The 26,051-nt window shown below is 46.3% G+C and overlaps 3 protein-coding genes across 6 annotated transcripts; 1 reads left to right on the top strand and 2 right to left on the bottom strand.

Annotated features, from left to right (window-relative positions):
• Nucleotides 1-2,769: 2,769 nt before the first annotated feature.
• Nucleotides 2,770-11,626, top strand: AKIP1 (A-kinase interacting protein 1). Of its 4 annotated transcripts, XM_081239982.1 has the most exons (6): nucleotides 2,770-2,878; nucleotides 3,094-3,321; nucleotides 3,803-3,883; nucleotides 6,221-6,325; nucleotides 7,892-7,963; nucleotides 10,746-11,626. In XM_081239982.1, the coding sequence occupies exons 2-6, from the start codon at nucleotides 3,100-3,102 to the stop codon at nucleotides 10,887-10,889; spliced, it is 624 nt and encodes a 207-aa protein (XP_081096108.1). In that variant the 5' UTR covers nucleotides 2,770-2,878; nucleotides 3,094-3,099; the 3' UTR covers nucleotides 10,890-11,626. The 4 variants fall into 4 exon arrangements, with proteins under 4 accessions (XP_081096108.1, XP_081096111.1, XP_081096109.1 ...); XM_081239985.1 differs by lacking the exons at nucleotides 2,770-2,878; nucleotides 10,746-11,626 and adding an exon at nucleotides 8,706-8,848 and having other exon boundaries at nucleotides 2,885-3,321; XM_081239983.1 differs by lacking the exons at nucleotides 2,770-2,878; nucleotides 10,746-11,626 and adding an exon at nucleotides 8,236-8,798 and having other exon boundaries at nucleotides 2,885-3,321.
• A 489-nt stretch (nucleotides 11,627-12,115) lies between these two features.
• On the bottom strand, nucleotides 12,116-22,188 carry LOC308620439 (uncharacterized protein C11orf16-like). Its single transcript, XM_081239988.1, is given in 8 exon segments — nucleotides 12,116-12,365; nucleotides 12,367-12,535; nucleotides 12,537-12,543; nucleotides 14,095-14,751; nucleotides 15,379-15,630; nucleotides 17,214-17,371; nucleotides 18,629-18,813; nucleotides 22,087-22,188. Coding segments are annotated over 7 exon segments (1,452 nt in total). The 5' UTR covers nucleotides 18,796-18,813; nucleotides 22,087-22,188; the 3' UTR covers nucleotides 12,116-12,323.
• Nucleotides 22,188-25,952, bottom strand: LOC308620437 (achaete-scute homolog 3-like). The gene is made up of 2 exons (XM_081239986.1): nucleotides 23,159-25,952; nucleotides 22,188-22,961 (listed from the first exon to the last, which is right to left on the bottom strand). Exon 2 carries the CDS (start codon nucleotides 22,947-22,949, stop codon nucleotides 22,404-22,406), a length of 546 nt encoding a protein of 181 aa, XP_081096112.1. The 5' UTR covers nucleotides 22,950-22,961; nucleotides 23,159-25,952; the 3' UTR covers nucleotides 22,188-22,403.
• Between the last annotated feature and the right edge of the window lie 99 nt (nucleotides 25,953-26,051).

The following is a 26,051-nucleotide window of genomic DNA, read 5'->3' as shown; positions in this document are numbered from 1 at the left end:
TTCTAAGTCTCTACCAGTGGCTTTCAGGAGTACCTGGATTGGGCTGTGTTTGATTCACAAGGGTCCTGATGGCAGGTCATGTTTCATCATTTTTTTCCATCCAATCTTAAAAAAGAGAAAAAGGATTCTCTCAATCTGTGGCTTACAGTACAAACGTTGAAATTATTTTTAAACATATATATATTTATAAACATAAAGACAAACAGAAAGATTTAATTTCATGTCAGTCTTCAGGCTTCAGTTTCATTCCAAGCAACTTCTTTCCCATATATTTCTAAATGTTAAATTCTGGGAAAATTAGTTACAACTGAATATTCATTGAATTCATTAAAGTGTATGTATGTGGATTTTTTTAAGAAGCCAATTCTTATCTGGCCTAAAAGGAATCTATTTAAATTAAAAATTCAATCAGTAAATTCAACAAGTATCTATTGAACACCTACTGCTCAACAGTCCCTGGATACTTAGGGACAAATAAGGAACAGTTTCCACCTTCAAGAAGTTTATAAGCTGATAGGAGAGAACTAACCAGAACTACATATAATTTAAATCAGATTGGGATAAATACCACAGTATTTTTTTTTAAAAAGCCATAAAAACATAGGTTGCACTTGGGAATCATGGAAGATTTCAAAAACTTCCCTTGACAAAAAGATAATGCTTCAACTGGAATGGAATTGGGAGTGGAGAGTAGTAATAGAATCCTGGGGAAGAGAGTCAAGTGGGGTGCAGTATAGATGTAGTCTCAGATGAGTGAGGGCATATTGGGAGAGAAGGCTGAAGTCTGATGAAGAAAATAATACTAGCTAATATTTATTGAGCATTTACTATGTGCTAAGTACTATTTAAAGCACTTTACATATATTAACTTATTTGATCCTCACAACTACCCTATGAGGAATGTACTGTTATTATTCCCATTTTATAGATGGCAAAACTGAGGTATAGAATAATTAAGTAGTCTGCTCATGCTTACACAGACACAGATAACAGTTATGGAGCCAGGATCTTGAAATCCATAAATAATAAAAGAAGAACAAATTCTATCTCACCCCTAACTACATTCATTATAAGAGCAATTAACAGGTATCTTAACTACCCCTTCTCCCATTAATTCCTAGGCCATCCTTCAAGGCCCAGCTCAAATGTTTCCTTCCTACAAAACCTTTCTTGATCCCCCAGCTGAACAATATATATTTCTCCTCTAAGCTTCGTAGCACTTATCTGGATCAATCTTACAGCAAACAGCTTATGAACAAAATCTTAATATTTCATTCCTAGCATTACAGATTTTATGTGCATCATTCCCTCTTTTAAGTTCTCCTTTATACTTTGTATTCCCCACCACTCCTAGGGCAGTGCCTGGCACGTAATGGTAGCTATATCTATGGAGCATTTATTCTTGGCAAGGCATTGTGCTGAGTATTTTACAGGAATTCTCTCACAAAATCCTTACAGCAACCTATTCATGCAGTCAATCGCTACTTTCAGTCCCTTCTGTGGCAAATAAAATACTAGATGACTCTTAAACTCAGTAAACAAGGCAGATATGATCCATGTCCTCAAGAAGCTCACAGTCTATGAAGATTGGTACTATTGGTATCCTCTAGAATAGAGATGAGGAAAAGTGAGGCTCAAAGAAGTTAATTTGTTTGCCCAGAATCACACAGCAAAAAAGTGACAGAGTCTGAATTCAAACTCAGCTCTCCAGACTGGATATTTGGGACCCTGTGCATAAAACCACTATGGTCTAAAGGAGGCCCCTGATAAACACTTATTGAAGGAAAAGTTTTAGAAAACCCCTACAATGAAAACTATCCCGAGGATAATGAAGACTTCCATTCAACTTCGCTCGGAGAAGAAAGCAGGAAATGAGCAACAGTGCAGATGGAGGTTGTAGTAGTAGCCTCATACACACCTGATAGCTCAGAACTGCTAATCAAGCCATCTGCTGAGGAGACCTCCTCAGCACTGAGGATTTCCTCGTGTCCCTTAAAGTGGTCCCTCCTGAGCAACAAGGCTTCGCTGCGTGCCAGGATGGTGTAGCGAAGTCACTAATTCTCAGTGAGACCCTGTATCTCCTACCAGATAACCGGTGGCGTGGAATGGAAGGTAAAGACGCACGGCTCCTTATTTAAACGTGGGGCAACTATTCTTGAAAGGTGAACCCCTGCCCCCGAGAGAATAGGCCTCCAAAAAAGGTGTGAGTCTATACTTCTCACCGGAGGAGTGAGGAAGAAACCATGAGGGGATTACGAGAGGCCCTACACACAACGCAGGCACCCCTGGCCCTGTGGGCCGGACAGCCCACAGCCCACAGCCTGCTGGCCAGACACACTCCCTCCTCCAAACGCCACTGTGGCAGCCGCACTGTTTGGCCTATCCTAGTCATCTCCCAAACAAAACAGGTTTTAGAGTAGCGATATCCCAAAATACAGACCAGGCATTAATAGGCGCCTGGAGGCACGCGTCTTACTCCCCACGACTTCTTAGCCCAACAGACCACCCGACTTTACACCAGGTTCTCCGCGTTGAGCGGCGGAAACGACCTCTAAGGGCCAGACCCTGGCCCAGGGGCTCCTGCAACAGCGTGGACACACAGCCTCCGCCACTAGGTCGACTCCGGTTCCCGCGACCCGCCAGCTGGCAGGCCCCGCCCCGCCCCCTACGCTCTGGCACTTAGCCCGGAAACACGCTCACTGGAGCGGCGGCCGGGACACAGTAGGCTTGTCCTGTGCTGGCCGTGCGCTTCACCGCCCCCGCCACGCCCCTCGACCCCTCACCGCCCATGGCCTGCTGCGCCGGCGCAGGATGCTCCAGGCCCAGCCCTCCCTCGACGACCGTGCGCTGAGCGCATGCGCCTTGAGAGGCCGGCTGGGTGAGGGCTTCCTAGCGAGGGAGGGGGAGACGGAAATGGAGGGCCTCCGCGCGCATGCCTTCGCCCCTGACACCGAGCCCGCTGGAGAGCGCGTTGGGCGGAGCCGGGGGGTGGCTGTCGCCGGGGAGGTCGAGGCCCTGGGTGCGACCCCGAGCTGGAGCGGGGTCCCGGAGGCCCGCTAACCCGCCGGTGTTTGTGTGTATGTGCCCTCGCAGGGAGACATGGAGAACTGTTTGGCGGCCGCGGCGCTGAACGGGGTGGACCGACGTTCCCTGCAACGTTCGGCTAGGCTGGGTCAAGAAGTGCTGGAGCGGGCCAAAAGGAGGGCGGTGGACTGGCATTCGGTGGAGCTTCCCAAAGGCAGCGTGGGGGTCATTTCCCGGGAGCGGCCCTACAGAGAAAGAGGGCCGGCAGCCGGCCCCCATCGCCTTGTCCCAGGAGAGGTGAGGGCCCCAGTGCTGCGGGACCAGCCCATTCATTCGCTCAGCAGCGGCTTGCTGAGAACCTGGGCACGCCACACAGCAGCACCCGAGGGATGCTGTCCTTGGCGGAAGCTGTTAAGTATCAGGACAGTGAACCGGAAGGCCTTATGAAAACTCTTGACATTTGACAGATTCCTATTGGCTAGCTTTAGGATACCGCTAGAGACCGCTAGTGCTCGGCCCTGGTTGGTTACTTTTTACAACAATTCTTACAGGCTACCATTTGATATTAGAGGAAAGCCAACAAACCTGTCTTTGTCCTGGAAAAAGTGCATGTCTATGTATTCCTTTTAGAGTTGGAATTCTTTCTCAGTAAGAGCCTTTTACTGACTTAAACTTGCAGTGGCCTTTCAAAAAGTAAAAAGGAAGGTATTCCCAAAATGACTTCCTTCTCCAGTAGGGAATACAGATCTCACTTGTGACTTGCCGTTTATTCAAATAGAGAGAAGAAAGACACCCAACCCTCAGTGCTTCCTTCAGAACAATGGCTGAATTCATGGACTATACTTCAAGTCAGTGTGGGGTAAGTTGGTGGCCAAAGTCATGCCCCTGATCTGCCTGCTGATGGATCACAAAGTGGATTTTTGTGGAATTTAGGGAGAATCTGGAAGACTGCCTGTTCACCCTGCCCTGCCTTCGTGGGCAGGTTGTAAACAGCCAAGGATTTAAACCAGGTGATAAATCCAGGTTAGAATTCATTCAACAAATATTGAATGCTTAACTTCAACTGTTATGAGGATACAGCAATGCACAAGCCAGAAAAGATCTGCCCTCACTATTATTTGGGGGGGCGGGGCTTATTTGCTGAATTCCAAAACAAGTCCGAATATTAGCGGTTTTTAAAACTTTGAACTGAATTTTTTTTTTTAATCAGTAAGATCGTTCTAAACTGGAACCGAGCCTCTCTGTTTTCAAAGCAAAAACTGAAACAGAGTCCCTCCATTAGATCTTAATCTCTGTTCCAAGTCCCTGGTAAGGTAGTGTGTGCTTTTGTGTGTGTGTGTGTGTGTGTGTGTGTGGCCACACAGCATGTGGGATCCTAGTTCCCCAACCAACTTGCACCCCCTGCATTGGAAGCACAGAGTCTTAACCACTGGCCACCAGGGAAGTCCCCCTGGTGATGTAGTTTTTAAGTACGCCCCTTTGGGTCCGTATCACTTGTTGGCCACAGAGGTGGTTATGTGGCACAGATGCAGTGCCCTCATCAGAGGTAGTGTGGCTTAATGGCAGGAGCAGCCTCCCAGGAATCAGACCTGTGTTCTGCCACTTCCTGGCTATAATGCCTTAGGCTAGTTAGTCTCTCTCAGCTTTACCTTCCCACATGGTAAAATGACGATGTTTCAAGTCCTTTCCAGCCCTTATAGTCTGTTTCTTTGGTTTCCACTGAGAGATGAACACCAGAAAATTGTCATAAACTGTAGAACAGGGGACTTATGTGAGATTTTTGGTCCCATTCATTGAAGTGGGTGAACAAAGGTTTTAAAGGCCCTCTTCTCAAAACCATACACTAAGGTCATCTTTAAGTACTTTGAGGGAATGTTGAAGGTAGGCAGCCAACATTCAAGAAAATCACCTGCATGGAAGGTACTCTCTGTCTTCTAGGTATTAAAACAGACTCTGTGGTCTCTTCCAGCCTTAACATTTTATGATTCTTATGTGGTTGTAAGGGTACTTGGTCTGTACGGCAGAAGGAAGAGAATACCTTGTTTCTGTCCTGCTTTTCAATTTCATAATGAATATTAAGATTCAAAAAATCTCTAATATTTCTACATCTTTTGTAAAATCCTTGTGACTCCAAAAATAGGATTCCAACCAGTGAGATACAGTTCAGAGAGTATTTTTATGTTATTATTTTGTTAAATGGTTTTAGAAAAATCCATAACTTTGGCTCTGCTGTAAAGTGATCAAGTTAAACACTTCGGTTCATGGGTCAGTAAAAGGAATAATATTTGTCTTTGGTTTGAGGTTTAGCAAATTGGTGTTCTTCATTTTGGTTTTTAGTTCATGCTTTATTTCAAACCTCCATTAAGGAATGGAGGCTCAGAACCCCTCGGCTTTCTAGAAATAGAATTAAGAACGGTGTTTGAGTTTGCTTTCAGAATTTTGAAGCATCCCCTAAATTACATCATTAGAGTCATGTCCTGACATGCTTTCCCCAGCTTCTCATTCTTTTGGTCTCTTGCCTTAAACACTGTCCCTACCCTTTGTTCAAAACAAGCAGGCTTATGTTGTCCTCATCATTAGTCACAATCAGGGGCAAGTCTGAGGTTAACTTTGAGGGGGAGGAAGGAAGTAGACAAGAAAAAAACTGCATTCTGATCCTTTGGATTATTTTTGCTTAAATCGGAGTCTTCTCCCTTCCCTCCTCCGCATGGGGAGAATGGCTGCATAGCTGTTGCGTTTATGTTACATTTCCTGTTGTATTTCTAAATCTCAAGGAGATGCACCTCTCTCTTCTCTTGTCCTTGTCTGAGACTTAGTAAACACAGACCTGTTTGTCAGAAGTTGTCATGAGAGGAGATGAAAGGGCTTGTGTATTTGACCTCGGGGTGAGGATGTTGTGAAAATTATTTAACCTGGCAGAGAGCATGGTCCTACCCAGCTTGAGTTGCCAGAGTTCTTGCCCTACAGAGGCAGCAGATGGCAGCAAAGTAAGGCCAAGTGCAGTTTCCTTCTCTGCAGCCACTTTACACGGGCTAAGATTTGTTACATGACTTCAGAGGCCTCTCAAGAGGGCAGGTAATTTACCTTTGCTCTCTTGCCTCCCTCCTTAACCATACTTTGCCCAAGTAACAAGGAGTTTTTTGAAAATTTGACCAGCCTATTTGGTTACCCAGCATCTTTCACATTACTTCTCTAGAAATACTATTCATCTGTGCCAGAGGAAGGAGGGGCAACCCACGTGTATCGTTATCACAGAGGGAAGTCGAAGCTGCACTTGTGCTCGGACACTGGGAATGGTCAGGTATGTATCCTCAGCTGTGCTGTGCTGTGCCCTCAGCTTCCCAAGATAGGAGGCCCTACATCTTGGAGCTCCTGCTGGATTGTATTATTGGATGCCTGGGTGACTCAGCATTACAGCGCTCAGCAGAAATGTTTCACCTCCAGCCTTAGAGGACTTACAGCAATGAACATGAAATAGGAGTTTTTGTCCAAAATAAGAGATGGATGCCACTGTCGGATCTTCAGCTGAACCTGCAGTCCTGGGCCAAGGGATTCTTGGACAGGCTTAACAAAAAGCGCTTCAGATATCCTCTGCTACATCTAGGGGTATGAAAGAGACTTTTAATAATCACATATTTCACTCTAAGGTAGTGATAAGTATGTCTTTGGTAATTTTAAAACAGGAAATGCAAGGAGGGGGTTTCTTTTTTTTTTTTTTTTTTTTTTGCGGTACGTGGACCTCTGACCGCTGTGGCCTCTCCCGTTGCGGAGCACAGGCTCCGGACGCGCAGGCTCAGCGGCCATGGCTCACGGGCCCAGCCGCTCCGCGGCACGTGGGATCCTCCCGGACCAGGGCACGAACCCGCGTCCCCTGCACCGGCAGGCAGGCTCTCAACCACTGCACCACCAGGGAAGCCCTTGGGGGGGTTTCTTTTTAACAAAATGCTTTTCCTAAAGATAACAATTACAAGCCTCTCACTGCAAATTACCTGTATTTTACCACATGTCACTCTGGGAAGCCAAAGACTCTACTTGTTGAACTGATTCAACAGGACTCCTTTATTGTTGTTTCTGGGGAGAGTAGGCTTTTTTTGCTTTTGTTTTTCTTTTTAAACTCCCCTGGTTGTACTCAAAGATAGCAAACTTAAGTTCAGAGTCTAATCCACAGGTTGGATTCCTGATTTCTCTGGCCTGTGGGTTTAGGGAAGGGACGGGAGAGTGGCCGCAGGGATGTGAGCCATCCTGTTTCCCTGGCCTGGGGTACAAGGGGTAGCACCAGAGCCTGGATCCTGGGCTTCCTCTTCTGCCCTGGCCTAGGCCCTCTTAAGAGTGCTTGACCCTAAGGGAGTTACATGTGAGCAAGAGTCATTCGTATCCCTCCCATCCCTTCCTATAAGACGTAAATTGGTGCCTCTAAGGGAAATTGACTTTCTCAGTTTAGCCTCTTCCCCTCTAGTACTCCCACTGCTGGGAGAACCTTGGAAGAGAATTCTATTTTCTGACAGCCTGTTAAATGTCAATCACTTTTGCACTTTAGATCTTCCTTACAGTGTAGTATGCCGAAGCTATAGACTAGGAAACCAAGGCATAGAGAAATTAATCTGTCCCTCTCAGTAAATGACAGAGATAAGATTCAAACTCAGGTCTATCTGAGTCCAAAGCCCATGTAAGGATAAAAGGTAATCATGGTAAACATCTGACTAAAAATACTTCGCACAATTCACTAAAAGCCTTAAGAACTTAGGTGACAACTTGGAAAACACTGACAGAACAATTGTTAGTTCCTAATTAAGTAGGACAAATTTTCTCTCTACCATCCAGAAGTCAAAGTTTGGGCCCTAATCAGTGTTTCTACCTCACTCTTCAGAGAAAAGACACCCCCCTTCGTGTTGGAGGCATCCGTCAGGCATCAGAGTGTGCACTAGAGGCATCCCAGCCTGTGAGTACAGAACTTCTAGGGTACTGGGCTCCACCACCACTGCAATTCCATGAACTGATCTGGTTACTATAGGGTTCTTTGTACTGGATCTATAGTATTTTTAAGTTGGGATATTTTTACCCTTGGGGACAGTGTACAACATTTTAGTTCCATGTAAAATTATGTTTCCTTGGTATCCTTCCTTCACTTGAAATTTCAGGAATATTCTTTGTGCCTGAACTCATAGTTGTGGTTGGAAAGAATGCGAAGTATTCATATCTCCATTCCTACAGCTCAGCTGGGCTGGCAGTGGGTCCTGTTGGAATTCCACCATCTGTTCAAGCAGCAGGAGGGGCCTGACCCTCCTGCTTACAACGTGAAAACCATTGCTGAAATTCTGAAACGTATACATTTGGTTAGATCAGGTTCCAAAACATTTGAAGGGATTTGTTCCTATTTTCCGCAAATGTTTCTCTGTGAAAACATACAGTGATGTTTTTAGGATAAAATATTCATTAGTTCATGAACCCAGGGAATCTTTTGGAACTTGGAAGGGCTGGAATTCTGAGGAATGGAACTCTGGTGTGTTGCTGCAATAGTTTGCTTAATTTTTGTTTGTATACAGTGTGCTACTAGCCAGGATTCAGAATATACTAGAGTTAGTAGCAACTAAGACTATTCTGCTTTTAGTACAAGTTGTTAGGCTTAGATGCCTCCAATACTTACTGTATTTTGGTAATGCTAATCTTCCTGATGTTCACAGTGTTGGAATCACAGATGCCAATCTTGCCCCTTTTATGCAGACAAATGAAGCATCCTTGGCTTTCTGCAATTCTGATATAGCTGTATTTTCTGAAGCCTCCTTTTGTTTATTTTCATAGTTGATGACCAATAAATAGTTGTGGCGTTGTCATACATATTCACGTCAGTTAAATGATGATAAGCCTCCAATTTTGCAGTAACTGGGCATGAAAGGATATAGCATAAAGCAGCTTCGGAAAACCTTGGCTTCAAATCCATTTGCAAGATGGAAAGAGAGGAAGTTTCATAAAAGTATAAATATTATCATTTATTCCTCCTAGCAGAATTTACTGGCCAGTAGTTTGGTTCACCTGCCCCCCCACCCCCAGGGGTGGTGTAGAAATGACAGCTTCTGCCTGTGGCTCCTTCTGAGCATTGAGTAAGCATTGGTAGTGGTCTCCCAGTTGTGGGATAGGCGCTTTGGCTCTTAATTACAGGCTCTTTTCTGGTTTGTGACTTTGCTCTTTGGCCATTTGAGCTGAGACCCTTCCTCTGCCTGCACATCTGCCATGACCACTTCCCAGCCAGGCATGAAGTCTGTCCTTGGAGAATGGCTTGTGCTCAGCTCAGCTCTAAATATAAATCTTTCCACTAACTCCAGCTTCCAGTGTTTTGCAGTATCGATCTTCTTTGACTTACGTCCCGATAAACCCATTGTAAGTTGAAAATATCATAAATTGAAAGTGCATTTATTATTATTTTTTTTAATTTTTATTTATTTATTTTTGGCTGCATTGGGTCTTCGTTGCTGCGCGCGGGCTTTCTCTAGTTGCGGCGAGCAGGGGGTACTCTTTGTTGCGGTGCATGGGCTTCTTATTGCGGTGGCTTCTCTTGTTGCAGAGCACGGACTCTAGAGTGCAGGCTCAGTAGTTGTGGCGCACGGGCTTAGTTGCTCCGCAGCATGTGGGATCTTCCTGGACCAGGGATCGAACCCGTGTCCTCCGCACTTGCAGGTGGATTCTTAACCACTGCACCACCAGGGAGGCCCAAAAGTGCATTTAATACACCTAACCTACTGAACGTCATAGCTCAGCCTCGCCTACCTTAAACGTGCTCAGAACACTTACATACCCTGCAGTTGGACAAAATCATCTGACACAAAACCTACTTTATAATAAAGTTTTGAATAGTTCATGTATTGATAATTTATTGAATGCTGTACTGAGAGTGAAAAACAGACTGGTTGTATGGGTGCAGGATAGTTATAAGTGCATCAGTTGTTCACCCTTGTGATCCCCGTGGCTGACTGGGAGATCGCTCACCGCTGCTGCCCAGCATCACTAGAGAGTATTGTGCTGCACACCGCCAGCCTGGGAAAAGATCACAATTCAAAACTGGAAGTATGGTTTCTACTGAATGCGTATCACTTTCACACCATCGTAAAATAAAAAAACCATAAGTCTGGCCATTATAAGTTGGGGACCATCTGCATAGGAGAACCAGTCTCCAAGGGAGGGCTTTAGCCAGCCAGCTGACTTTCTGCATGACAAAGTGGAATCTACTCATAGTGTTCTCAGCTTTAGGTGAAAAGAAATGTTTCATCCTCCTAATAATGAACTTAGCAAAGCACAGTTAAAAAGAATACTTCTCATTATCCCACAGCGCCTTGCCTCACTGCTGATCTGTGATAACAAGTGCCACTGCCTACTTTTGAGCCCCAAAGCAATCGTCATTAGCCTTTCCCTCTACCTTATTCTTAACCTTTCTACTCCAACCAGAGTGTTCCTTTTATGATCCTTCATGTTCCTATAACAATTTAGTGTTTTCACATACATGCTTATTTGTGAGCTAATTTTAGAAATAAGGAAACAAGCATAAGGAGAGGCTGAGACTGGCCTAAATGGCAGTCCTATTACGTTGCCAAGCCAAGCCTTGAAAGCAGGACCTCCATCTCCCACGTTAGTACCTCACTCCATCACACACAGAGGGAGCCGGGAGGAGGTGCCCTGATGGCACTGGGACATAAAATCTCTAAACTGCTAATATCCACTTTTCCTTCCAGGCTGAGAACATCTCTAAGGACCTCTACATAGAAGTATATCCAGGGACCTATTCCATCACTGTGGGTGTAAATGACTTGACCAAGAAGACTCACGTGGTAGCAGTTGATTCAGGACAAAGTGTGGACTTGGTCTTCCCCATATGATGTTGAAGATCGCAGACATCACCTTTTTCTTGTTTGTATCAAGTATCAAGAAGAATAAAGCTACCATATGTCCTCTTAAAATTTACACATTAATCCTGCTTTTAATGCTGACTCACTGTAGAGGGTCAGCCTTCCTAGGAACTGGAGTTTGTCTCTTTCAGTGCCTATTTTAACTTGAAAGTCCCCTCACCCTCTTCTGCCTGAAGTAATAGTGTAATGATGTTGTCTGAATAGTTTTTACTGCTTGTTTTCCAAGTAAAGGTTAATTATGATAGTAAAGTGAGAAATTTGGAAATGAAGAGAATTTCTTTTTATTGGCATTAAGAAGTCAAACAAACTGTTGCTCATGTACAACTGAGGCTTTATGAAAAGATGGCAGAGAGGCTGTGGACACATTTGCCCAAAGCAGGCCAACCATGTTCTGTAGAAGAGGCATCTTCTGTGGAAGAGGCATCCTCAAGCAGATCGCACCAGGCCCCTGGAAGGGAGCCCTCGCCAAGGCCGCCACACTCCTGTGCCCCTTAGGACAGGTGCCACTCATCTGCAAGGATGTCTTCCTGGGGTGAAGATGCTGCTTATTGGATTATCACCTGTGGCCTGCACTGTACCATTTCCATAGAAGAAGGCCTTGTGTCAGCCACTTTGTAACTAACTCCTCCTCAGGTATCTACTCTTTAGCTTCCTACAAGAGAAAAAAAAGTCCTGAGAGTCTTATTCTGACTTTAAAATCAGTGACATTCGATCCCTAAAATTTCAAAGTCATTGATGTGTCCCTAAACATCTGTAAGCTACCACACCAACAGTATTGTTGCATCTCTCAGTTTAGTTGCCTAGGGAGTCCCCTCGTTTTGAACATGTCTTTCCTCAGAAAAAAGGCCAGTATTTTATATGATGAAAACAAAGGTTTGGGGACCTCCCTGGCAGTCCAGTGGTTAAGACTTCACCCTCCAATGCAGGGGGTGCGGGTTCTATCCCTGGTCGGGGAGCTAAGATCCCACATGCCTCACAGCCAAAACACCAAAAAAACATAAAACAGAAACAATATTGCAAAAAAATTCAATAAAAGACTTTAAAAATCGTACACATCAAAAAAATATATATCTAAAAAAAACAAAGAATACAAAGGTTTAAGTAGAGCTGTATTCGCATTCCTAGCAAAGAACAGACTCTCACGGACCGAGGGCCTAGTAAAGCAGGCCCATACCCACCACCATAGGGTAGAGGGGTCAGTTAACTGGGGATCCTTGCACCCCTAGTGATGAAATTCGTGGGTTCTGTAAGCCTTGTGAAATCATATGCAAAATTGTGGGTGTGTGCATTTTTCTGGGAAGAGGGGCCATAGGTTTTATCATTCTCAAAAGTGGTATGACCCCCGAAGGTCAAAGAACCATGGAAGGAGTCCTTCAGAAGCCCCTTCCCAGCCATCTGCTTTACCTAGATCCTTGGGGCTTTTAGTTTAGGGGGAATTCTGGTCTCCCTGATGTGCCGCAGTACCCCGACTCAGTTTTTTGTGTTCAGCTTCCTCTGGCAGGATCTGTAGTGGCTTCATGCCAGTGGCTTCCAGGACCAGCTCCCTGGGACTCCCCACTGCTGCAGTTTTCAGTGTCTGTTGTTTGTTACCCTTCTCTTCTTTCCCGATGTTGCAGTCTTGTTCCTAAACCCAAAATTCAGTTAGTTGAATATGCCACCATTTTGATGGGATTAGACTTGACTTATGAAGTGTATCAAGGATCACAGAATCCCTTAACTGTCTGAACCCTGTTTCAGTCATAAGCGAGGGTGGAGAGCAGCATGACTGCTGGCATGAATCCTGGCCCTCTGGGATTGTTAGGTTAGTCTCAGACAGTAACCTCACTGCCTGCAACTAAAAGGAGCCAAAAGCGTGGAGGGCGGAGGACCCGTACAGGAGGATCCTTAGGAGGTAGAGCCTCAGACCAGACTGTGAAGCATCAGTGCTTGATGGCAATCAAGCGCAGTCAGGAGAAGCAAAGCAGCACATTTCCTTAAAAGGATACAAGATCTGGAGGGGAGAGAAGAAAAGCCCTGGTATTTGCCATTGTTTCTAGCCCAGGCACACACGTCGTTTTACACGCTTCACCTCACCAGTTCCCCTCGCTAGTGAGTGTGCTGTGCAGCACCATCTGGGATGGGGGCTGGAGATGCCCCTTTCTCCACGCCCCGTGCAGGCATACTCTCCAGAGCTTTGGGTGCAGAGGTAGGACCTGGCAGAGGGCAGGCTCACTGATTCTCATGGTTCAGCTCCAAGAATTAACCTTTGCCCAGAGCATAACAAATGATCCAGTACCTAGAGGAAAGCCAGGCCAAGTACCTGAAGATACTATATTGCTCCTTATAACCAATTATTAGAATGGCCCACAGATCCTTATGCCCTTAGCTGTGGTATTCTTTAACCCTCAGTATCCCTGCCCCAGAGTGAATGTTCATTTAGTTCACTGAAGGTTGAGTTAGTCAGCACAGGGCCCCAAGAATCTAGTCTAGGGCTGGCTTATGAAGTCACCTCCTTCACAAAGCTCTGCCAGCTGCCTTAGGCGTCTGCTCTTTCTGGGCCCCACTGGGAACTTAGATAGCACGGCATGAGGCATATCAATGATACACTGCTCTAAACCTACAAGGGCATGTTGCTTGGGTAGAGAAGTTTGGGGATGGCTGCAGGTTGCCAATGACAATGACACTGCCTCCCCTCTCAGTGGTAGAGTGAGACACATAAGGCTGTGTCTGGTTCCTCCCGCTCTGACTTCCTAAGGGGCCCATCTGGAGAGTAGGGTCTGATGGCCAGTGTTTAAAGACCCGTTTCTGAGCTTCTCAGGGCGCTGAAAGACTCCAATCAACACCTGGAGGCATTCTGACTGCACATCTAGAGAAAAATCAACGCCTCCAAGGAAAATGAGGGAGGGGAGGGTAGAAATGGACAGTGGCAGAGTCCTGCCAGTAGAGACTAGTGAAGAAAGAAAAGACAGTTGTCAAATAGGGATGCAAACCTTAGCACAAAGATCAGCCCATCCTTTCTTGTTAGGTTTCCATTTAATCAATAAAGCCCACGTTTCCCTCTTATCACAGCCCCCACTTCGACATGACCAAGTGTTACTTCCAATCCCAGCACAGCGGACATGTGCCTCAGATTCCTGAGAGACACATGGGAGGGAAGGGAGCAGAGGCCTCAGCCCTGCCTTAGGAAAAGGTCTACCTGGCTTCCCGGGACGCGGCTCGGACCCGTTTCCCCTCCAGTACCTCCATTCCGGCTGGCAGAGGCCACCCTGCCTCCTTGGAGACTCCTCCAGAAGGATGGGGGCCGTGTTGCCTGTGCTGTCCACCAGCAACCTCTGGGGAAGGCCCATCTCCAGCTCATTCTCCAGATCCTCTTCTTCAGAAGAAGAGGAGGCAGAGGAGGAAGAAACAGCCGTGGGAGCCTGCGCTGCTACTTCTTCCTCCTTAGGATCCTCAAGGGGCAAAAGCTGTGCCGTGGGCTTCAGCTCCGCCTCTGGATGCTCTCTAGCTGTGACCACTGAGGTTCTGGTTAGAGGCCACCAGGTGGGTCCAGCCAAGGGGCAGCAGCAGAGGCAGCCCTGGCCCAGCAGCTGGCAGCAGGCATGCGGGTGGCAGGGAGGGCACAGGAACGGAGTGCTCAGAGGAAGCCCGCCGGTGACACATCCAGCAACCGGCCCCACCAGAGAGCAGCAAGGGGCCCAGAGGAGGGGCCTGGGGTGCTCCGTGGTGAAAGGCTTGTGCAGCCTGTCCACAGCCTTCTTCCAGACGGCTGGGGGCACCCACCTGACCCCTCCAAGAGGCACAGGAGCTGTCCTGCCATTCCAGAAGTGAACAGTACTTTCTTCTTCTTTGGATGCTACATAACAGAAAAGGTCACGATTTTGTTACAGCCGCCTCTTTCATATCATGGGATAAGGGGTCTCCTCTCCCCAGAAGCAAAGCCTCATCACGGCCCCTCTGCTCTGCTTCTGCCCGCGCGCACCTCTCCCTGGAGAGCCTGCCAGGGACATTCCTCGCCTGCCCCATGCTTACCACCCCTTCCTGTGCCGCCATGTCTTGGTTTTCATGTCAAAACCAAGACGCATCCTCAGGTGGGGGAAGGGAAGGAGAAACCTCCTTCTGTCGCTTCTCTGAACACAACGATGCTGACTGGCTGGCCTCGCACAAGGGGACTGTCCCAGTCTCTGGACGACTTGGTGGGGGACCATGAGTACTGGTGTGACCCCAGGATAACCTCACCGCACCATAGGTTAAGTAACCAACATAGACATAGGAGCCTTGGGCTATTTTGCCCCGATAAAGAATATTTTATAATCTGAAAAATATTTGTCTATCTGTGGCCACCCTCAGGACGAAGCTGCAAGTGAAAGGGTCAGGATTTTTTAAGCCTCTAAAACCCCTAAGCTGGAGAGACACCCTTTGCTCTCTCAGCCTGATCACCAGCCTGGCTCCTGGGGACTGGGAGGCCAGAGCGCTCCCTTACCTCTCTGAGGGCCTCTTGCCTCCAAGCCCAAAGGAATGGTGCCGGGGCCATAGTGCTGTTGGTCTGGTCCCCAGAGTGCCAGCACCTTGTGCCCAAGTCGCAGTGAGTATGCCACGGATGGCGAGAACTGAATGACATCTTCCTCCAAGACCACGCTCTGCCGCTGGGCTGGCAGCCCTGGGCATGTGACAAGGGGAGCCTCAAATTCCACCAGCAGGAACCCCTGCCTCTCCAGCTGTGGGAAAGAAAACACTCAGAATAAGAGCTGGCATTAGGAAGTACTGCAGGGAGCATCATGGTTCCCCACAACGCCTAGGGCCAGGCCCAGGGTCTCCCTCCCACGGGGCAAGGCCCAGTTAGGGAAGGGGGCAGGGCCAGGCGCTGCTCGGGAGCCTGCTGTAGCAGAGACAGGCTGGCTGTGAGGCAGACGCTCTTCCCTCTGCTTCTTGCTGTGGCAACTCTTGTTTATCACTTCTTGCCTTTCCTGTCCCATGCTCTTCCTTTTCCTGTTTTGTTTTGTTTTGTTTTTCTCCTATCTTTATATTTGGCCTGCAACTCACAGGAGTAACCTGGGTCCTCTGGATCTTTCCCCAAGCACACCCCCTCCTCCCAGCACTCCCAGGAAGTGTTGTCCCTGTGTCCGCAGCCAGCCAGGGATGGGGTATCATCCACAGGCCCTCTCAGGTGAGGACAGGCTGGGGCTGTTGGAGCAGCCCTCTGCACTGCCATTATGTCCATGAGGGGAGGCTAGGCAAAGGAAGCAAATGAGCAGCCTGGCAGAGAGGGCAGGACAAGTACTAAGCTAATTAAAAGAACAAGCTTACAAATTGACTTTTATCAAACCACTAGACAGGATCTATATTTGAGCAAAACCCTGTTAATATTTCATTTGAAATTACATATTAGTTACTTGAAAATGACAAAATGACTTTTGTTTGGAAATTCTATAATTTATATATATTTTTAGAAATCACACTTGTTTTCCCTCTATGGATCCACATTCAGAAAGTCTGACTCTTTGTGGGAAGAGAAAAATCCCAAAGAAGCAAGTAGCCATCAAAGTAAAGCCCAGGCCTGGCCCCAGCACGCAGGCACCGTGCTCCTGTGTGGAGGGACACAGGCTTACACGAGGTACACACGTTTTGCTCCTCTTTCCCTTAGGCTGGTGCCCATAATTTGACACACTGAATTTTCCTGAACAAAGTGCTTTTACTGTATATTTTCTTCACTGTTATGGATTGAATAGTTACCCCACCAAATTCATATGTTGATGTCCTAGCCCCTAGTACCTCAGAACGTGACCTTATTTGGGAATAGGGTCATTGCAGATGTAACGACTTAAGACAAAGTCACACTGAGTACGGCTGAGTAGGGTGGGCCCCTAATCCAATGACTGGTGTCCTTACAAAAAGGGGAAATTTAAACACAGACATGCACCCAGGGAGAACACCATGTGAATATGAAGGCCAAGATCAGGGGGATGCTTCTACAAGCCAAGGAACACCAAAGATTGACAGCAAACCACCAGAAGTTAGGAAAGGCGCATGGAACAGATCCTCCCTCACAGCCCTCAGAATCACCAACCCTGCCAACACCTGGACTTCCAGTCCCCAGAACCGAGAGACAATTTCCGTTGTTTAAGCCACTCAGCTTGTGCCACTTTGTTACCCAGCCCTAGCAAATTAATGCACTCACTGACATTACATTTTCACTTCTGCATCCTGACCATGGAAGATCTGTGCTTATCCAAGTAACTGAACTGCTGGGCACACACAGCTGAGGCATATCAGGTATGACAGGGCCACCCAGAGGAGCATATGGGGAGATGTTGGGACTTAGGGACTTGCCTCGGGAGCAGCCCCTGTAATAAAAGCCATCTGCTTCCCTTCTTGCCAGGACCCATGCGTCCGCAGCATGTCCACCTCTTCTCAGCCAGCCAGGCCCCTGCCGTGCTGGGTCAGCAATGTGGAGACACGGGTCATAAGATGCATATCTGGGAAAAAGCAAATGGAATTAGGGAGTAGAGAAAACCAAGACCTAAAACCATGAAGAAACATGCTTCAGAGTTAGATCTGAGCAGCGCCATGGTGTGTGCATGACAGATAAGGCAATATGGAACAGAAATCCATGTAAAGAGTGGCAATCTGTGACTTCCAGTAAGATAAGGTAAGCTACTGGAAGGGGCAGGAGGAGAGGAGAGTGAAGGGAACCGTCGTTTGAGGATTGGGAATTGTTTCAAGGTAATCAGGGTGGGATTAGCCTTTATACATTCTGGTTATGAGTGCTGGTCTGAGACTAGACAGCAGGCCAGGAAAGACTTCCAGGAAGGGGAATTCTGAGGCGGTGTGTGGGATTCCACGATGAGGCGTGGAGGCTTGGATGGTGATGCCAAAGGAGCAAAATTGCAAGAAAGCTGAGCACTGTGGGGCAATAAGAGAGGAGGAGGCGTTTGAGCACGGGAAGCACAGAGGAGCTGACTAGGAGGCTGTGAGACAGAAAAAAGGAGAAGCTAGTTCTGGGAAATCTTGTGGACAGGACCAAGCTGTAGGGAATTGTTGAGTCAGGGTTTGGGTTTCTGAAAAAAACTGTTTACTTTGTGGGCAAGCCCGGATACAGGGATGCTTAACTCAGGCTTTGAATGAGATGGTCTACACAGGTGAATCAAGAAAGGGGCTAAAGGGTTCAGGCTGGCGTGTCTCTAACCTGGGCAGACTGACTTGAATAGCATGGACATGAATCCCTGGGACTTGCACCACCTGTATGTGCTTATAGGCTGAGCTTCCTTTCCCCTCTCGTATTCACACTGTAGACAGCCAACTAAGGATACCATTCATAAAAAGCCAGGATAACTGAGGGATACTGAGGGAACTTGAGGAGGGATCTGGAGACCTCACCTTAGCGGCTGGTAGCAGAAACCCTAATTTCTCATGTAGTCCCATGGCAAGTCTCAGAGCTGATGGTAAAATGAGCTAGAAGTTTTATAACTGATGATGCCTGACTGCCTTCCCTCACACATGCCAACTCTGACATCTGCCACTCCGCTAAAAGGTGGGATGAAAGCCAGGTCAACCTTTGATGTCACTGGGAGTGCAGTTTAGACTAGGGGAATATTAAACCCCAAGCAACTCAGAGCCCACACGGTAAAGAACCCTTTCGGCCTTCCCAGGAAGCAAGCTCTCTCCCTCCTGGGCCATCTCTCCCACCATCTAGAACCAAGAACAGAGAGGAAAAAGGAAGCCGAGATCGATACCTGGTGAGGGGGCTCTGCTGGGTGAGCCAGGGTGCTTGGGAGGCGAGAGGGCAGGCGAAGGAGAGTTCCCAGGGAGAAGCAGTGCTGGCCCAGGCAGGGGCCTTCAGGATTGTGACCACGCTGCAGTATTTGGGCAAAGGCATCCCAGGCCCTGCGGAGGAGTCCATGGCCCTGGGAGAAAACACCTGAGAACAAGCGGCGGTATTATCTGAGTTGCAGCCCACAGCCCAGGAGAGGGCGCCTGGCCCGGGCTGGGCTCAGCTCTGCGGTTTGCAGCCTCTCTGTGGCCGCACCAGGTCCCACTGCTGCACGGGGTGTCCCCAGAATCACCTGCCCGGGAGGCTCAGCTCAGGAAATAGGGGAGGGGTTGAAAGAGCAAGAGCTGGGATTTCAGAGAAGGATTTAGCTGTAGTAAATCCTTCACAGCCTGCTGGCTGCGTGCTCACTTCATCTCGGTGCTTCAGTTACCGCCCAGGAGATGAGATGTGGAAAGCACCTGGCATATTTAAGTAGCTCAACATACGTTAGTATTTTTTCCCCCATCTCCACCCCAGTTGTAGGGACTTCGGGGGTAAGACCACACGTCCCTTCGCAAATCGTAGGCCTGGTGACAAACTGACCCCTAACCCAAGCCACAGACTTCCCTCCTAACCCAGTCACCTGCGGGACTAGACCGAGCTGAGAGCCCAGGGCTGTGGCCTCCGTAGACGTGCTCAGAGGCGCCAGCTGCCACCCAGGGCCCGAGATCCCACTCCGCTGGCCCAGCCCACCACGGCCCTGTTGAGTCTGCTCCTGCCCAAGTCCACAGTTCTGACCCCAAGGGGACTTACCACAGCCTCAAACTCCACCTCAGCCTCAGCCCCTTCGGACAGATGGAGTTCACGGCCTCAGACCTACTGACTCCTGGTTGCCTAGCAGGTTGCCATGGATGCGAGCCAGCTGGGCCGAGGGAGTGTATTGAGCATGTGCAGAGGTGTGGGACTGGGGCCTTGGGCCGCATGCGCGGGGCGAGAGGGTAGCGGGTAGTTCTCCGCCTTGCTGGGGAGGGGGTGTTGGCGGGAAAGGCCAGTGCGACCTCAGTTCCCCAAAAGCTCGGGCTTCCCCTCTGCCGGAAGGGTCCATCAAGATGCGCAGCCCTCCCGGATCCCAGGAGAGCCTCGTGAGGGAGGGAGCTGGTCCCCCAGAGACTCAAGGCTATTGACCTGCCTTCACCCGGTGCGGGCAGGAGGCTGGAGTGGAGGGAACCACTGGGTGGCCTAAGCACTCTAAGATAGAATTTGTCTTTAGTTTAAAAAAAAAACCAAAAACCGGAAGTGTGGGCATGTTTGTCTGTAACAGACAGGACTGCTGAGGAGCGGAGGTGTAATGCTCACTTGGGGTGGTGGGAGTGGACAGTGGGGACCAAAGGAACAGAAGTCTAGATTCTGCTCTCATTTGAACCTCCAGAGGAGGAGGCTGGTATTTGAGGCATCCGACAGTCACTGTGCACTGGCTGTGTGCCCAGCACTGTGTTCAGTGTAGAAGACCCAAAAAGTATGCAGGGACGTTTGTGGTTGTCTCTACCCCATCCATCCCCCCCTTCCACCAGTTCCTGTTTCTGCTGTGGCTCTGTGTGGTTAGGAGAGGCTGACTGTACCCCCCGATTCATGTGTGTCCATCAGCACATTCCATCCCCTGGCCACTAGGGCATGGGCATGTGCCTCTGGAATCAGAATGAATCTCAAGACTTTTGTTGGAAATCCTGGGTTATAGACTTTCTTTTTCCTCCTATACATAAATAAGAAAGCTTGAGGTTCTGGGAGCTTCTGACAGTCTTTCTGGGACATTGAAGCTATTCCCAGAGAGGATAGATCTAAAGAAACCAGGTTCTTGGTGACAGTGTTGAGCCCTGCCTGAAGGCGGCCCTACTGCTAGAAGCGAAGGTATGTGAACCAAGAAATTCCCTTTATTGGTTACACCAATTTTTATCAGATTTTTGTATCGGTTGCAACCAAAAGCATCCTAACTGATGTCTACCCTCACAGAGCTTAACTTTGCAGCCAGGAGAACGACTGTTACCCTAAAGGCTGAGTGATTTAGTCTCTGGCTATGAGAGAAGGATTCCTGAATAAGATAGGTGGGATTTCAATGGTGAAAGGAAGAAGGAGAATATTCCATTCCTTCTTGGTAGGAAGCAAGAGCTAAGAGAGAAGGATGCATTTGCAAGACTGTGATTTTCTTTTTGGGGTGGAGGGAATGGGGTGTCATGGGAAAATCAAGTGTGGATATTCGGGAAGGGGCCAAATTGATGGGAGCTTTGAAAACCAAGCAGATAAACGTCAACAATGTCAGAGTCAAAAGGAAGTTGTCATGGGGCTTGAGCGATGAAGCGACGTGAAATACTTTAAGAAAGAATATCAGAGTGGTGATAGAGCCAGTTGAGAACAGAGCCCAGGAGGCCACGGAGTTATCCAGACACAATGTGACAGGATGGAAATAGGAAAATAACACCACCAAATATTTCCTGATGCCTACCTGGCTTGAATCACTTTGCTGGGTGCTAGGAATATAGGATGTATAAGACTGACACCTATCTTCAAGGAGCTTACATTCTACTGAAGGCAGAGATAGGTGTGCAAAGATAGCAGGAGTAAAGATAGCAGGAAAGGAATGGCAAGGAAATATGTGTTCACAATAAAGGAACAAGTAATGGCTGTGGTGGAAAGGCTTCACAGAGAGGTGACAGTGGAGGTGAATGTGACAGTGTGTTGGAAGTCCTGCCTGGGCTTGGTGACAGAGGGGACGTGGGAGTTAAGGAAGAAGGAAGAGCTGAAGCTCATCATAGGAACAGAAATAGAAACATTTTGAAGGCAGACTCCAAGATAGAGGACGTCACTGTCCTTCCCACATTTTCTGGCCCGGAGAACCTAAAGAATGTTGATGTCATGGGCAAAAAAGAAAAAAAAGAGGATAATAAATTTTAAAAATAATGGCTATGAAAACATTATGTGTTTTCATGTTTCACATTATGTTTTCACATAATGTTTTCATTATGTTTCACAAGCACTGTTAACATTGATAATAAACATAAGGGGTAGCTGCTTTTCCTATAATTCTCATTCTGTGGATGAAGAACTGAGAAAACACAGTGGGGATGCAGCACAGTCAGAATGTAAATGGAGGCAGTTTGACTGCGGAGCCTGCACTCTTAAGCGCAAACTGAGCTACCTGAGGATGTCTGCTGCATGCAGGAAATGGATGACTCTGAAGTAATTTCAAATGACAACAAGGTTTTGTTAACTACTTTTGCTTTAGCCCCAAGATACTTCCGCATCACGTTATGAGTGACGTATAGATTTCTCCCCAACCCCAAATAATAAAACCCACCAAACTGACAAATCCAGGGAGGTTCATTGTGATTGCTTAGCATGAAGCGTCTGCAAAGTGCAGTACAGGCATTGAATAGTCATTAGTCTTACCTTACAATACTCTTGTGAGTTTCTTACAGCTGGGACTCTGGCCAAGTGTGCGAGAAGGGCAAGGTGAGAGATATAGAGAATTCTGGGGACTCCTGCTTCCCTAAAGTTCTTGAAAGAAATTACCAAAGGTTAAGAAGCGTTTTCTCAATCTACATAAGATAATGTTTAGTACATCTGAAACCCAGGTAAGAAATATCCAACACAGCTTAGCATTTGAACTATTATCTGCCCACCCAGAAACTCCATTAGGAAAACTATCAAATGATGTAAGGGACCATATTTTGTGAACTTATTTGTTTCTATTTAGAAACACAGAATCAAATGATTCTGAAAATGGGGTCAGTGTGGCGGCTGGTGGTTGCCATTATGGAGGAATCTTTCCTGGGGTTATTCTTGGCCTCAGCCTCATCAGGGAACAGAAGGGACTGCAGGTAATTAATGTACTTGATTGCGGCTCTGAGGGTTTCCACTTTGCTGAGTCGTTTCTCCAAGTACTCCTCTGGCAGATGATGTCGGAGCTGGGCATAGCCTTCATTGACACATTTCACCGGCTGCCTTTCCCGCTCATTCCTTTTCTGGATAAAGGCTGGCCTGTAGGAGTATTCACACCTTCTGTAATTTGGATAAGGCATTGGGAAGGAGAAGGCGCAGGGTTCCCCATAATCTTCCATGATCAGAGAGTCACTGGAAAAAGGCAGCAATGGCAGGTCTTCAGAGTAAGGAGGTGGCATCGGGCCCTCAGGGTACAGGTGGAACATGATCATGGGGTCCAGATAGAAGGACCCGGTCAGTGGCAAGTGGGTGGAATCAGTGAAGACAGGCAGTTTGTCTGGCAGATTGGAGTAGCTTCTATTGTCCATCATTTCCTCTTTAGCCTGGAAACAGAACCAAGTTTATTAATTTGGCCAGATCAAAAGAGAACAGGTATCGACAGAGATCAGAGACTTTTCTGCTTTGATGAATAGTTTCTGAGCTCATTCTGAAAACCTGATGGGGTTACAACATTCTTTGGGTAGAAAGGGAGAGGATTTTTGATGGTACACAGAAATAGCATGAAATAACATTGACTTGCCTTGTGAGAAAGTTATTCCCTTTCAGTCCTTATGATTACAAGGATATATCTTTAGTCTGATGACAGTGTGTTTTCCATACTACTAGAATGCTTTCTAATCCTCCTCAGATGGAAGCCTTCAACAGGAATAGTATCTAGCTGGAATCTAATAATATTTTACTATTAATTTCTATTTATTGTGAATTATACTGATTTCACATTTACAGTAGTGATACAACGTCTCTTTTAAAAATAAAGCTACTTGAGTAAAAAATGTAAATTGATTTACAGAAAAATAGTAAGTAAATAGCAGTACAGGTGGAACACTAATATAATGAAGATTGTGAAGGTGTATTCAAATACTGACGTTTGGGAAACACTGAAACACCACAATATTCAAATACGTGTTGGAGAAATTACAAACTAGTTAGTGATCATGCAACCTCACAGGCATAGACTTCTTAAATGATACCTGATATGCCTGGGGCAAAACTGAAAATAAAAATAAGAAAGGAATCATTTGGTCTTAAAAATTCACTGTAAGATTTCCTTAATGAGAAACTCCCCTAACACATTTAAAACATGGTCAATTTACATATTTTTACTTAGAACTTTAAATATATTGAGTAAAGTGCATCTGTATTTAGGTGTTTTTTTTTCATGGAACTTAAAGTATTATACTCCAAGATGTCTCATATCAACACATTCCCTTCTTCTGAATAGGCCTGCATCCAGCTTATTTATTACACTACCATTACTTTTTGCCTTTGACTGTAATAATGTGGTCACAATGGATTTCACAGGAACATTATAGTGTAACTAGTTAACTGGAAGTCAAGGAAGTGCTGTAGGAAAAGAGTGTTTTTCTTTCAGTCATTAACATTCTCAAGTTTCCATCTTGGCTTTGCCTCTTCTTAGCTGTGTGTCCTTAGGCAAATTTCTTAACCTTTCGGAGCTCTGGCTTATTCCTATGTCCAACTGAGCTATCAACTATTCTGCAGGGTGGTTGTGAGGATTAAATGAAAAAAAAAATACATAATGCACTAGGTATTAGTTCTTTTCCTGTTTCGTTTCTTAACAGATGAATACTTGTGCAGCATCCCTTTCTCACCTGCACCTTATAGAAAACCTGGCTTATATTTTCCCTAACACTGGAAAATCAAACATTGATCTATCCAAAGCACATCTGTTGAGAAATGAAGAACATACCCAAAATGGAAAAGGAAAAGCCACATGAAATCTAATTTTGGGCTTTCAGAAAAGAAGGAAAGGTGGCTTTCTTTTTCCACAAAAAACCCAGCCCTAATGTTTAAGGGCAAGATTAGGTAAACACTGGCACTTGTTTCTCTACCTGAGTAAAACAAAACTCTGCAGGCTGCACTATGTAATGACAGGAGCAGTCTCTAAGCACCAGAATTCAAGTGCAATAAAGTGTATTACAATTCTTGTGAAAAAACCTATCCTATCAAGTATGGCTACAGAAAAGACAATGACTCTGGAACCAGAAAGGGAAGTAGGGGATGGGGGATAGCAGATGAGGGGTGGGAAATGTGAGTGGTGGGGAGGGTTATAATGTCATGGTGAAAAAGGCTGAAAAAGGAATAAATGCCAGGAAAAGCTCTTCCATATAGAGGTGTGGTGGTGAGGGAATGAGATAAGTGCCATAGGTCCAATTAAAAATCAAAACAGAGGAAATGAAAGATTCCAAGTTACTGATCCAATGGCCTAAAATAACTAACATAAAATGAAAATCTCTGGATTACAAACTAGCCAAGATCCTGTCAAAAAGAAAAAGTTGCTGAGAAAAAGAGTTGGGAAATTCTCGAGCCAAGAATTCTACAGGGTAAGAGATAAAGGATGTGTATGGCAGAAGTTGGGAAATGATGGCACAGTGGGTATGGAGCCCCTATTACTACATTTCTGAGAACATCAGCACCTGATTTCTGCCTATAGCTAACGAGCCAGAACTGATACAACAGGGTACCAAAAAGTAAAGCAGATGTCATCAAAGCTAATTGCACACAAGAATTCTTTCGGTATAGTTCATCCTGACTGATAATTTTAACAATATCTTAAGCCTTGACCCAGATGAAATCTGAGTAATTTGTATACGCAGCAGGTAATTAATAGTTTCTAGGTTTTAACAAGACGTTGCATAATTCTTGGAAAAAGAGCCTGGTGTCTTTGGAGACACACTGATGAGAAGCCTTTTCTATTGAGCATTTCCAAAAAGTTCACCGATCAGTGTAGCAGCATTTAAATGACCCTGTATTCAAAGAAGAAAATTTAACAACAACAGTGATAGAATGAAAAAGGCAGTAGCAAAGAGGATCGAGACAGGAAGTCTAGTGGCAGCTGGACATGTTTGTAGAAATTGAGTAAAGGTTTTAAAAGAGAGCCACACAGGCTGTAAGTGCTGCAGCTCCAAAGCCAGATACACGCATAGCTAACAAATGCACCTGCCTTTTAGGGAAAATCTCAGGTGTCTGTCTTAGAACTCTTCTGGGAAATAAATGATGAGGTCTTAATGATAAAATCCTAAGAGATTCTGGATGCTCTGCTGAGCACAAAAGCTTCAACTTTCTGAGAGATTACAAATATCTAGCATGGAAAAACCAAAAAGCTACAACTGCACATATAATTGAATTACTGAATGTTAGGCCTAGAGAAACCTTAGAAACCCTCTTATCCAATCCCTCATAATTGTTGCAGAGCTAGTAGCAGAGCAGAGGTCAGAACCTAAAGCTCCTGACTTCCAAACCCAAAAACACTTTCCACTCCTCCAGATGACTGAATCATCAGCAAAACTGACTCTTTCAACATATAAGCATATTTGATAGTTTAAGATAATGGAATAATCAGATAGCTGAAAAAATTCATCATTTATCAACCGTGCCTAGGGATTTTCTTAAAA

Source organism: Mesoplodon bidens (genome assembly GCF_964165515.1).
Source record: "Mesoplodon bidens genome assembly, chromosome: 7".
In the NCBI taxonomy this organism is placed as follows: Eukaryota; Metazoa; Chordata; class Mammalia; order Artiodactyla; family Ziphiidae; genus Mesoplodon; species Mesoplodon bidens.
Note: the sequence above shows the minus strand (reverse complement) of the source record. Positions and strands in the feature narration are given on the sequence as shown.

Excerpts from the sequence above, each read along its gene's own strand:
- LOC308620437 (XM_081239986.1), bottom strand. The coding sequence starts at position 22,949 with ATGATGGACAATAGAAGCTACTCCAATCTGCCAGACAAACTGCCTGTC.
- AKIP1 (XM_081239982.1), top strand. The coding sequence starts at position 3,100 with ATGGAGAACTGTTTGGCGGCCGCGGCGCTGAACGGGGTGGACCGACGT. Across the intron at positions 3,884-6,220 it reads ATACTTCAAGTCAGTGTGGG|AAATACTATTCATCTGTGCC; the intron begins GTAAGTTGGTGG and ends TTACTTCTCTAG. Across the intron at positions 7,964-10,745 it reads CACTAGAGGCATCCCAGCCT|GCTGAGAACATCTCTAAGGA; the intron begins GTGAGTACAGAA and ends TTTTCCTTCCAG.